Below are 13,196 nucleotides of genomic sequence, written 5' to 3'. Positions count from 1 at the left end.
ATATTTCCGTGCAAAAAAAGTAATAATGAAATCCTTATTACATATTGATAAAGTAAAAAACGATTAACTTCTATTACAAGAAAAGATAAAAATTAGTGCACAGTGAAAATTCAGTTCATAAGTATAGAATATGAAAATGTAAATTTAAAATTATGAATAAAAACTAATTTCGGAACGAATCGACCGCTGCCTAATAAAAACCCTGCACGTTTATTACGAACTGGACCAAAAATGCTGTCATCAGCCAGCATGTGTAGCACAACTGGTGGGTTTGATTCAAACAAAGAATTTCATCCGTTATTAACGGCCTCTGTTGGTTTCATTGTAATTGCAAAATCTGTTACTTAACCAGCTGCACATAAAACAACCAACTTTTAATCACGGTGTTATTTCAAAATTGGATGAAAAAGATCGTATAAACAAGATTTGATTCGATGATTTATTTAATTCTTCTTTATTGTAATATTTTTCCAGTTGGCTGTCTGCCTACCAGGATCTCTCATTACAGCTCCCTATCCTTAGGCTTCAGTCTAGATTGTTTAACTTATTTTAATGAGTTCTAGAGCTTTTGCCTTCTGTTTGATTCTAAGCCGCAGTACAGCCGAGTACACGCAATCTTTCCTACGTCACAAATCGTGAACGCAAGGACATTTTCGTTCCACTGTGAATGAGCACGTTTTCCATTCAAGGTCCACTTTTGCCTGTTCAAAGTGTAATGGATGAAGAAGTGGGTCAAAACCCACCAGCCAGCTATGTCTTGCAACAACTTGACTTTTCGCTTTCGATCTGTCGTGTCTGGCGTAATCATTTCTTCTGGGAATCTATCGAATTTGGTCACCTCATCGATATTCGTACGGCCTCGTTTAAAATTAGCGAAAACCGACAGACTAATCGTTGTTTTCAAGAGAGACGAGCTGTCGCATTATTTTTCAAACCTATGCATAGTTAGTTAGCGATATATTTCCTTATTAAAAACTAATATTGTTATTCAACACACGAAATGCGAATTGTTCCGTTACTGTGAAAATGGAAAAAAAGTAGTAGCGTAAGCAAACGATTAAAATGTTATGAAGTTTTCGCTGACTTCATTTATAGATTGTCGTGTAGAAATGGCATGGACTTTTTATTAGAGCTGATATCTGTGTGTTAGGTCCTTGGAAATATTGATCCATATGTTGATGCGCTTTGAAAGTACATTTTCAGAGACAATACTTAACACCTAATGACTTACTCATCGGCCAAATAAATTAATGTTTTACTAGTTAATTTAATGTCATAAGCACCTGCCAGTCTAGCAAGGAACTAAAAAGCAAATAAGCCTTCACATGCCTATCGTTTTGAATTTTTTTCTTTTTTTGTTTTCCTTTATAAAAGTCAATCTGTCGAAAGCATTTTAAAACTTCGGAAGTTGTCAACTGTTGTCTATTGATTTGATATTCGAAAAATACGATTTTTTCTTTCATTTCCTCTGCAACAATTCAAACTTGCATTCTATACAAGTATAAACGTATGCTCGACTATTATACTGAGAGATTAGTAGAGCTCGAACTCACATTCACGCTCGTACGCTACCGTTGGTGTTATTGCTGTTAGTTTCTTTTCTTTTTTGTTTTGGATTTATTCCCAAATACAGAGTCTCGTTTTTTTAGGTTTTTTCTTATTTCCAAGTTTGTCTCATCAAATTGTTTTTCCGCTTGCATAAACCATATCAGTATATGTTTCGACCTTTTTATTTGTTTAGAGAGTGCCTGAAATTGAAAGGAAATTACATTTTTTATTTATAAAAAAAGTTTTCCTCCTATTCTGCTAATGAACCCTAAGCAAAACAAAAGGAACATAACAGGAAAAACAAAAATTGAATGGACAAATTTTATTATACCGATTTCTTTGAAGTCAGAAATACACAAGTCAATGATCTTTCTGCCGCATGATGCACTGTGAACTGTTTCAGTTTTTGTCAGCTTACATCGCTTTCGTTTTATTATTATGGTTAATTTGGCCAGAGAAATAAATTCCAAGACTGGCACTAGCATCTAAGTCTATCGACATTATTGAAAACTTTAGCGCGCTTAGGATGCGAACCCACAGCCATTGCAGTTGTTACCGGGGATCCAGGCAGATCGCTTTCATTTTAAAGCGCAATTGTTCCTGAAAGTAGAACAAGTAAAGTAGAACAAGACGCTGGCTAATGAAGGAAAAAATCACGATATTGCATGCAGACTAGTTGCTGGCGCATCATCAGCTACTGCTAAAAATTCGAATAATTAGTGCAAATGACAAGAAATGCCGTATTGTCTAGTGGTTAGGGCGTGCGACACATAATCGGAAAATCCGGATTCAATTGCTGATGTGATAGAACCCAAAGATAATACCTTGTTAAATAACTAACATTAATGTCAAGTAAAAGTACTTTTCTGTTCCATTGTTCCGCTTGTAGGAGGTTTATAAAGCAGCGCCGCTTTAAATATATTGAAACAGAGCCAAGCCCACCATCAAATACCGGACGGAACCCCTATCCTGTTTAAATTGATCTAACGAGTATGCAAAATAAGGCTATGGGAAGTGGTTTGATCCCAACCATTCTCAATAGTGTTCGGGCTGGGGCGAAAACAGGCCAGTGTAACAAATTTCATCAGAATATCCCAAAAAGTGCGAACTGCAAGTTGAGCACAAGCATACAAAACAGACAGTGAACGTGATTCTCTATAAAAAAAAGTTAGTCGTTCTAGGTGACGCATACACCCGCAGAAACTTAATATACTCTTGTACCGCAAGGGATGTAGGGTGTAAAAGACTTCTGTCCACCAAATTTTGACAAAATATCCCAAAAATTGCGGCCTGTAGGTTGGACATAAGAGTGCGAAACAGACGGACGGAGAGATTGGCTTAGGAAGCCACTCTGAAGCGATCGGTATAATAAAACATGGGTTTATCTCAAGTTCTTCTAGATGTTGTATAATAATAATAATCTCGTACATGAGACCTTGTCTAGTAGATTAACTAAAGTCTCATGATCTTAAAAAGCTAAATTTCAAAGAGACAATATCATACTTTCAATGTTTACGGTACATAGAAGCATTCATCCAAGAACCCTGCTCTCTCGCTTATCTTTGATCTGAGTCAATAGCACAGGATCTTCTTAAGTTATGGAGGAAAATTTTGACAATAAGAAAATGTTAAAGGGCGACAATGAGTTGCATGTCCTCATGAGAGCAAAAATATTCTGCTGCAGAAGAAGAATTTGTCACTCTATAGTCGGTATTTTATTGAAAGATTTAAACGAGCTGAACAAGTGCAGCGCCTTCCTAATAAGTTTTGTCACTTCTTAGCTAGCTTAGTTTTGCCTACTAGGAAAAATGGGTCACATCCTCTTCACCTCTTCATTCTCCTTATGACCAGATCTGTGCAATTTGTATCTTGTTGTTAAGTCATTTTAAAAATATTTCATAATACTTTGGAATAAATTTAAAAGCTCTCGGCATAACGTGTCATAAAAAAGGACATTTTATTTCATTACATACATAAATATTCATTTTGTTGATAAAAAAAAAAAAAAAAAAAAAAAAAAAAAAAACAAATAAAATCAATTCATCGTTGCAGTTGTGTGGCCGATAACTCATTGGGTCGTTCACGTAAATATATGGAGCTTTCTGGACGTCCCGGTCCTGCTGAATTTTATTCACCCAAATGGGGTCGTCTATCCGACAGTTATAACCTTACATGGAAAATTGATAGCTATCCACCTCTAGAGGAAGTACGCCTACTCTATCGACGTGTTCTGGTGAGTGTTTACTTAGGTTGTGACTTTTTTTTCTTTTCTTTTTTTTATTTCAATCGCCTTTTTCCTTTTGTTAGTTTGTTTTTTTTTTTTTTTGTGTGTGTGTGTGTATTATTAAAAAGTAATCATGGATTTTATGTTTTGGGCAGCTGAAGTAATAGTAAAATGGCCATATTTTTAATTTTCGATAAAAACTATTAACAAAAACTTCTCTCAATTTCACTGCATACACGAAAACAAAAATATAATAATAATTGCTTTATTCCGTAAATTTAAAAATATGAATATCGATTTTTCTTATATTGCAGTTGAAAAATTTATTTTGTTTAAAGTTTTTATTTCATTTTTTCTCTCTTCTCTTCTCTTTTTTTTGTTTTTTTTTAAATGTTTTTAATTCAATGTTTTAATTTCAGTTTTTTATTTGCTGCAGTAGTTCACCCATAAAGCAATTTATGGTTAAAAAGTTTTCAAAAAATATTTTAACTTTTAAAAATAATTGCATGTTGCGTTGAAAACTATTTATATTATTATTACTATTATTATTATTATTATTATTATTATTTCATGGAAAGATAAATGAAAGAGCGTTAAAGCAGCATTTATTTAAGCCAATATAAGATTGCTCGAGTTACATAAGCTAAGTTTTTAATTCACTAATAAAAGTCGAAAGCCGGCGCGCATAATTTCGAAAGTTTTTTTTAAAGTAAATCCTTTACGAGTTTGCAGCTCTTTTTCTTTTTTATTAACCATCGAATTTTTTATAAACCATTTTACAGTTGCTTTTTTGCAATCAAAATATGAAAAAAAAAATGTAGAATTCTAATACCGCTTAGAACATACTTAGATGTGATGATGTCATCACAGAATTCGTTTTACAAAAACTCTATATATTGATCCTTAGATGTAAGCGTGTAAAATTTTATATCCTACCCTACCGTGTAGTACACGGTATATTAAGTTTGCACGAACGTATGTGACACGCAGAAGGCCGTAAGATAAACTGACCTTTTATTATACCGCTCGGTTCAGAATCATTATCTGAATCGATTTAAGCTCGTCTGTCGGTATGGCTCTCTGTATATGTATTTTTATGTTCAATCCAAAGGTCGCAACTTTTTACATATTTTGATAAAATTTGGTGCACCGTCGTACTTTTGTTCGGGCCGTTTCACTTTTTTGACAAAAATTTCTAAATTTCAATACTTCATTACCTTAAAAACCTTACCTGAACTGTGAAGTTAGTACAATAGAGAAAAATCTTAGCAAGTAGCATTCTCAAGATCTGTTATTTTTCATACTGAATGATCTTTTAAACTGTGCTTTTATTTATACCGAAAGTAAATGTAACAAAAGTATACCCACGTATAATGGCCTTTGAATGTTGTGCTACGATAAAGCGGCCGAAACCGCCACCTTATGTCAGCAGGGTTTGTGTAAATTTAACAAAGTCCATTATATTTACCAAAACTAATTACAGTCCCAACGTAGTTATTATGGTTTACGATCAGAACATAGACATTGTTTTTTTACAAAAAAAAAAGCTCCGCGGAAAGCAGAAATTGGTACGTCCTCTTCTCAACATCCCGTAAAGCACAACTTTACCTCTTACGTCTAAAGAAAGGACGATATGTGTTTAGTGTATTGCATGGCCACAGCACATCCTCTTAATAAATATCGTCATCTCAAAAATATTATCTGCATTTGCGTCTGGATTTATATATAGATCTGTATATAAGGATATACCTATACATGCATATATATATATATATGACAAACTATTCAGGGTATTTACTTACTTATTGATTTACTTATACATGAAAGTCAGCTAATATAAATTAACAGACAGAACTAAATCCTATATTAGTTACTGTTAAAAATCATTACAATAAAATTTATATAAGAAATAAAGAACAACAAATCATGTATAAATAAATAACAAAGAAAAAAAGCAAGTACACTACTAGTGCCTATGCACACACACAAAGAGTACAGGTCCAAGTTGCAAGTGAACCTTTAAGCCATTGCAAGCATGCAAAAACTGGGCAATCGATACTGTCAACAACACCAGTTAATTTTCGAATCATGATAGGATATTAAGGTTAAAAGTTAGTTTAACAACGACATAGCAAATCGCCCGTATTAAGCTTAGTTGTTTTGATAGACTTTAAAGAGTCTAATATTCAGATTAAAGGATAGACATCATTTAGGTCTCTGCAAATTAGTCTGACCTGATTGAAGAGCTCGTAATTATATTTACATTGCCTAAGCTTAATGAAGATAAAGTTTCTAGAGAAGCTATTAGGGACATTAAAGGTTATCGCACCAAGTAATTAGGGCGAATCGATATTAGCATTTCTTAACTTAATTAAGAAGGAAACACCAAGATTAAATCTACGTTTCTCCAATGATGATGATAAGAATAGCAGAAGATACCTATTTTCATAAGGAGGGAGAGAGACAAGAGGCATGTCTTCTACATCACAGTAACGCGTTGATTGTGGGAAAGAAGTGGGAAGAGAGATAGGAAGAGGGTGCCGCCTGGAAGACGCGCGCCTGATCTGTAAGTGTTTCGCCTTCACCGCACAATTATTCACTACAACTACGACCATCCCTGAATCGTAGTTAAAGTATAATCTAACATACTGAGAATCGAACCCGAGTTCCGCGTTTTTAACTATTTTGCCATACTCGCGGTACTTATGCTAAGTGATACACTGAAAAACCTTGATTTTTGTGTTAGGGACCTGCAATCAGGAGAATTTCTGCCATTTTTTTCTTCAAAAACCATACGCTCTTGCGGCAGATACCGAACTGTTGACGCGACTGTTGAGATGACGCGTTGCTTTTTTGGCTTTTATTGAGATCAGAATTATCAGCAAGCTTTCGTGGCGAACTTGTCTACACTGCTAATTATATCAGGAAGACATGTTCCTCAAGAGGTTTAAATGGAGAAGCTCCTCTCATATTATAGTGGAGAAGGAAACCCAATGTCGACTACTTTCAGAGTTTTGGACAAATTGCCGAATGCCAAAGATTTGATTAACTCGCTCTATTGCTATTTTCTTTAGACCATTCTTGCACTTATTCCTGAAGATCTCTTACATGATATATTAGGTTGTTCGGAAGGCCATATCGTTTAATTGGAGCCAAGTTCACATTTAAGCGCCAAGTCAAGCCGATATCGTAATGCTTGTGTGGAAAAAAATTGTATTTGCTTCGGCCCAAATGCATTCATAGGGAAAGCCGAGAGCAGCATTTTTAAGCAAGAAAAAAATTAGCGGATGCCTATGGAGGCGTTGAATGGACAGAGCGCCAGTGCAAAAACTGGTTCGCAAAATTTCTCGTCTGCGCTTTTTCGTTACATTCTGGAAGGTCAGTAGGAGTTGATAGAGGCAAAAAAAACGCATTAATTAAAGCAAACCCTACCATGACAACTCGTGAGGTCATTAAGAGTTTAAATCTATTGCGGTCTAATGCTCTTAGCATTTATTTATACACTAAACCAAGAAATTGAATTTTGTTTGGGTCGAACGAAAACCAAATTTCTTGCAGAGTCTTGAATAACAGATGTCCTGGTTTTCCTATTTGGTCACTGGTAACTTCTTCAACCATATCGATGGGTTTCTAAATATTCTTCTCGTGAAAGTCACCAGGATTGCAAAGTACTAAGGTTGTTTTCACCGTTATACACCATTCGGAATTTTTTCCAACTATAGGCGTTAAGTATATTATCCATGTAGTTGTTTGAACAGTGACCAATTATTTTCAAAAGCGTTGCTATGTATAGTTTTTTATTAAATTCTATAGAATTCCATGGATGCTGAGAGATTTTTTTTTTTTAAATGAATGGTTTACTGAATTTTTATCTAAAGTTTTTGTGTGTTTGTGTATTTAAATCTACAGAAGCAATTTATTCGATTTTTGTTTTTTGTGTATTCAAATAGAATTTTTATCAGCATCTCTTTTTAAATGATGTTTTCATTATTGTTTGTTGTTTTCAAAAGAAGAGACATTGACGGGCTCGTTACAAACCCAATTATTATTATTTTTCTCTTATTTTTTTACTTACACTTTATTTATGAGAAGTATTATTATTGTGAATGTTTTATGTAAACATAAAACTTACATGAAACGTATTATTATTGTGAATACAGACACAATTACATAAAAGTATAAAGCTTAAATGACCGAATGTATCGTGTATGCGAATGAAAAGAGAACAGAACAGAATTTATTTTATTTAATTTATTTTTTTATTTTCTTAATGTTCTTTAGTACATTGCCGGCCATGTAACGATAACAGTTTTCAAATTTTTTTTTTATTTTTTTTTTCTCTTTTTTTGATGTGTTCATTTTCCATCTGTGGGTCTCTTTTTTTTTTCTTTTACTTCACTTTTCGATAAAATGTTTGGTTCAGCTTTCATACATTTCTGTTTGAATCATAATAACGATGTTTTTATTGTTATTATTATTATTGTTGTTGTTGTTATTGTTGTTGTTCTTATTGTTGTTCCCCTTTTATTACAAAAATTACCAGATGAATGACACATTCCAACAGCCAGGTAGATGGCATGATTTCATACTCACTCCCGAGCATCGTCCAGCTTCGGAACCGTTAACGCACATTATGTCATATACCATAAAAAATCTGGTGCCCGGAGCATATTATGAAGCCATTGTGCAAGCGAAAAACCGTTATGGCTGGAATGAGGTAAATTATAATAATGTTCCACAGTGCATTCATTCATGTTCAGGCGTATTATTGTATAAATAAGAAAAAGCATAAGAGAAGGGCAAAAAAAAAGCACGTAAGCGATAAAGGTGTTCATACTTTTTATTCAAAGTTTAAAGTGTTACCAAAACACTCTTCAAACTGATACCTTATTAGGTTTAACTCCAGCTACCTAGAGACGATGAGATTTTAAGAATAGTTCTCAAAAGGAATTTAAAATTAATTTTTTTTTTTCTAAATCTTTACGATTAAAATATGTTAACAGGGCCTTAAATGCAAGAAAAAAGACAGTAAAAATGTGACTACAAAGAGGTAGTAGTGAGCCTTGTATGCTGAACTTTATACCGTAAGACATACAAGATAAAATATAAATATGTTGGCATTTAAAAGAAGAGACAAAGATTTATATGCATTTACTTCAATACCAGGTTTAAAATAAATGAAAACACTCTGACTATTTATTCAAGTTTGAAACGAAACAAAAACGGAATCGACTCAAGCAACCTTTAAACAGACACATCCTTTTGTTTGTAGGTAACTACCTCCCTTACTATACTCATTCACACAAAAGTGTACAATTCAGATAGCTTATGCCGTAAACATACACAGATGTATGTCTGTCGCAAAGTCAGAGATTTTCATATAGAGATTTTTTTTTACGTTATACAATCTCTATGTATCATTTTTCTGTTTTTGTTTGTATGGTTGCTTGGAGAAGTTAAGCCTTAAATGCTCGACAACTGAGTTGGTTTTGCTTATGGTTTTACTTGTATATTTGTATTTCTCGTGTCCAGGTCAGCGATATATTTCAATTTATTGTTGCGAGCAATAGTATAGATATACCGCCCGAGGAATCCGAAGTTGTCGCAAGTTCCAAGTCGCGCCATAATGCCAGTCAAAGTCTCTACAGACGTAGCAGTCAGCATTTAATGCTGCGGACCGCATTTAACGCAGCACTATTTTCACTCGGTATGAATTATTTATGTCAACGCAGTCGTCAATTTGGTTTAGGTGGATAAGTCAACGCAAAAACACAACCATATCCATACGAAGCATAAGTTAAATAAAAAATAAAAAAAAAGCAAATATAAAAATGAAAAAGAAAAAAAAAACATAAACCTTGCAGTCTCTCATTGATATTAATTTAAAAAAAAAAAAAACCAAAGAAACGTAGATTTAAAAAAAAAAAAAACACAAACAAACAAAATTAAATGAATAAAACTACAGCGATATAAGGAGAGAGGGAAAGCGAAAAAGGGGGACAGAAAGAGAACGAGAGATAAATAATAGAAATTAAAAAAAAAAAAAAAACATTAATAGGTACGAATGTACATACATTTTGGATAAATAATTTAAGTATTCAAAATATTAGCGAAAAAAAAAAGAAAAAAAAAAAAAAAAGAGAAGAGAAGCAACTTTAATTTGAAAGTTTTAATCATAATTGTTTTTCTCTCCTTTTTGTAAAAACGCACCTAAAATATATTTTGAAAAATGCTGTTCCTTTAGTTTAGTACATTAAAGCTAATATTAATAAAACAAAGAGAATCACTAAGTTTCTATAAGAAATAATTTAAAAAACCTACCAACACCTACCACTGCATACACTGAAGACATATAAAATATGCCTTTGGCTTTGTTACAACCAAAACAAAAAAGGAAATTGAAACCCCTTAAACAAGAAAATATTGAGCCAATTAAGTCGTGTCCGTCTCTGCGTCCTTGTGTGTTTGTCTGCAGAACTTTTAAAATTGCAAAAAGTCATATAGCCATCTTCAGCTCAATATCAAGCTCATAGGCGACTGCACTTAGCTCATGAATGAGGCATCAAAAGCTAAGATACTGAAAATGTTCGGTAATTACTGAGTCTTTTATTATTAAGTATTTATAAAATCTTTGTAACGCCCATTGCAACAATCAGGACAACCCAGAAGAATCCATAAAAGGCATATATGCATGACATCAACGTAAATTCATTATATCCTATTCTTTCCTTTGGTCGTTGTTCTGTCACTTGATTCGATTCATGCTCGCAAAAGTCGAAATAGGAGACGACGACGAAAATGACGATTGATTTGAGAGTAAAACTCCCAAGAACCCGTCTATAATTCACAATCGCTTTTTGTATAACTATATAGTAATTATCTGCAAAGACAATGCAAAGCTTCGGTTCGAGAATGGATGTTATAAGCGTAGGGTAAATGTAGGAAAAAAGTTGGTTAAAAAATGATTTCGGTTGGCTAATTCCTATGCCTATAATTGCATGTGTTTAGATAGGCGAGGTGGTGGGTAGCAAACTGTCACCAGAGGGCGAGTGTAACTTCTTTACTACTTTTTGTTTTGCATTTTTCGCTTTAACGGGAAGCAAAATCCTCTAAACTCCTGAGGCACAGTAAATTTTGAAAAATAGATTTAATTTATTTCGTAATACAATTCTAAGAGACGGCACTTAATGACTTTATTTTGACACGTTGAACGCATTTTTTCTTTTCCACAAGATCGGCGGAAGATTTTGAGAGGATTGAGCCGCATTCGGCCATCTGCCTGTCCCTGTATGTATGCATGTTTATCCTTGATCTTTTAGTGAGAAAATCACCATGGTAAACCAAAACCTTACCCAGGTATATAAAGAGATTTTGATCAAGCTTCAAAAACAGGGCTTTTCAACACAATTTAACGTAAAGCATGTAATAAATCTCAAACTTACTGAAAACTTTTCTCTAAACCCATCTAAAAGCCAAGTGAGAGAATATTTCTGATCGTCGAAGGCTCGAAGTTTCTCTAAAATGGTTCAAAAATTTTTTCAAAAGTTTCATAAAATAGCAAAAAAAATAATTGGATGTGTCCTCATATAATGTGCACAACACAAAGAAGTGACTTTATATCGCCATATATACTGTCTTAGCCTACATGTCTTAAATGAATTGAAAATTCAAATTTCGCGCCGACTTATGGGAAAATTCAAAACACATTAGTTGCACAACTTGCGAATAGCTTAAGCAATTCAATATTTTCGGTTTCAAAATCTTCGGTCGAAATCGGATGCAGTCTTTCTTCGCCAAAAACATGATTGCTAATGAAGCTATCTAGTGCATAAATAGCTCCTTGATTTTTTTATATTGAAATATATTTCCGCAGATTTTTGATTTGTACAAGCGATGAGTTGCTGTAAGATATTTTTCCGAATATGTTTATGATAAAACAAGATAAGACAAGGCTTTGTAAAACCTAACAAGGGTGTAGCGGCTTGGAATAATGTTTTAAAAATTTTTAAGATTAAATAAATAACGGGATACTCGTAACTTGACAGAATTTCCATGGCTGCGCTCTTTCTTTAAAAAATTGAATCAGAATAAAGGGCGCCATCCCATTACTCTATGCGTGACGCCTTAGTCCTTGGCTTTTTCAAACATGATTTTTCCCGGACAACCAATTTTCTCATTAGGATTGAGAGAAAGCCAAAGAACATGTTGCAAAGGTATTTGCCATTTGTTATTACGATCTGATTGCGATCTTTACAAAGGCAACGCTACCTAAGTAAGGCCCTTGCTTGTAAAGCGAAGTAAGCTATGCTTTCCTTTAAGTATGGATGGACTGCGAGGAAAGGCTTCGTTACATTAGATCGATCAAAGGTTACAATTTTAACGGCACATGCGGCGAAGCATGCGACATTTTGCGGTTATTCGGGGCAAACTATTCTGCACCATAGAATTAAAAACTGATCCCTAAGATGAGAATGATATCATGATTTCAAATTAAATAAGGATCTTTTCTAAACACAAAACCCAAAAAAATGTTGCTAAAAGCCAGAACATACTCTAGGAAAGAATTTATGGAATGCATAACGTTGAAAGATGAAGCTTCTCCGAAGGAATCTTAAAAAACATAATCTCAAAAGCTAGCGCCTCGCTGAGAAAACAATTCTCAAAAGACATAACCGCCGCAGATGAAGCCTCTCTAAAAAGACATATTTCAAATGGCATAACCTCTAAACATAAAGCCTCCCTAGAAATCTTGAAAGATAAAACCTTCAAAGAGAAAAGAAATCTCAAAAGACAACGCCTCTGCGAGAAAACAAATCTCAAAAGGCATAACCTCATCTTAAAAAAGGCAACAAAAGAAAAAGCAGAAAAATAATATGGTCTTCTGTGCTAAGAAATTAAGACATGAAATAATTATTTTGGGGGGGGGGGGGGTTTAACCTTTAATCACAACAAAAAACAATTAAAAAGCCTCTTCTTCTTTTTGCGTTTACCTTGAAAGTTAGCCGCTTTGTTCTTAAGTTAACTTCCGAAGAAAGTTTTTGATATGCAGTCATAGAGACAAAAAAAAAGTTCACTTTCATTTAACGAATAAAAACGAACTAAGACATTTCATTATTAGCATTAGCATTAGCTTACAAGTAGATAAGTAATATTTCTGTAAATACAACGGAACGACCGAAATATAGACAAAAAATGTATTATTGCTGTAAATCCACATAGAAACGGAACGAAATAATAATTAATTAATAGAATTTTAGTAAATGTTAAGCGCACCAAATATAATAAAAGTTAAGCAAGAGAAAATCATTTTTCCCTCCCTCCCACCATCCCTCTCCCCGACTCCTTCCCATAAAAATCCATAGATTGATTGAATTCGATTTCCAGGTAAAACAAGAAAATTAAATAAATCAATGAAAAAAAAAAA

The 13,196-nt window shown here is 33.6% G+C and overlaps 1 protein-coding gene across 2 annotated transcripts in view; it reads left to right on the top strand.

Annotated features, from left to right (window-relative positions):
- LOC119641961 (hemicentin-1) overlaps window positions 1–9,633 on the top strand; it is a 257,082-nt gene extending 247,449 nt beyond the window's left edge. For both annotated transcript variants that reach the window (XM_038040896.1, XM_038040897.1), the window contains 3 exons: window positions 3,601–3,781; window positions 8,316–8,489; window positions 9,305–9,633. In XM_038040896.1, coding sequence (XP_037896824.1) covers window positions 3,601–3,781; window positions 8,316–8,489; window positions 9,305–9,529 — 580 coding nt within the window. In that variant the 3' untranslated portion in view covers window positions 9,530–9,633. The remainder of the gene's footprint in view (window positions 1–3,600; window positions 3,782–8,315; window positions 8,490–9,304) is intronic.
- The last annotated feature ends 3,563 nt before the right edge of the window (window positions 9,634–13,196 follow it).

This window comes from Glossina fuscipes, unplaced genomic scaffold, assembly GCF_014805625.2.
Source record: "Glossina fuscipes isolate IAEA_lab_2018 unplaced genomic scaffold, Yale_Gfus_2 197, whole genome shotgun sequence".
NCBI lineage: Eukaryota > Metazoa > Arthropoda > Insecta > Diptera > Glossinidae > Glossina > Glossina fuscipes.
The sequence above is the reverse complement of the archived record's forward strand: the minus strand, read 5'-3'. Positions and strand labels throughout refer to the sequence as shown.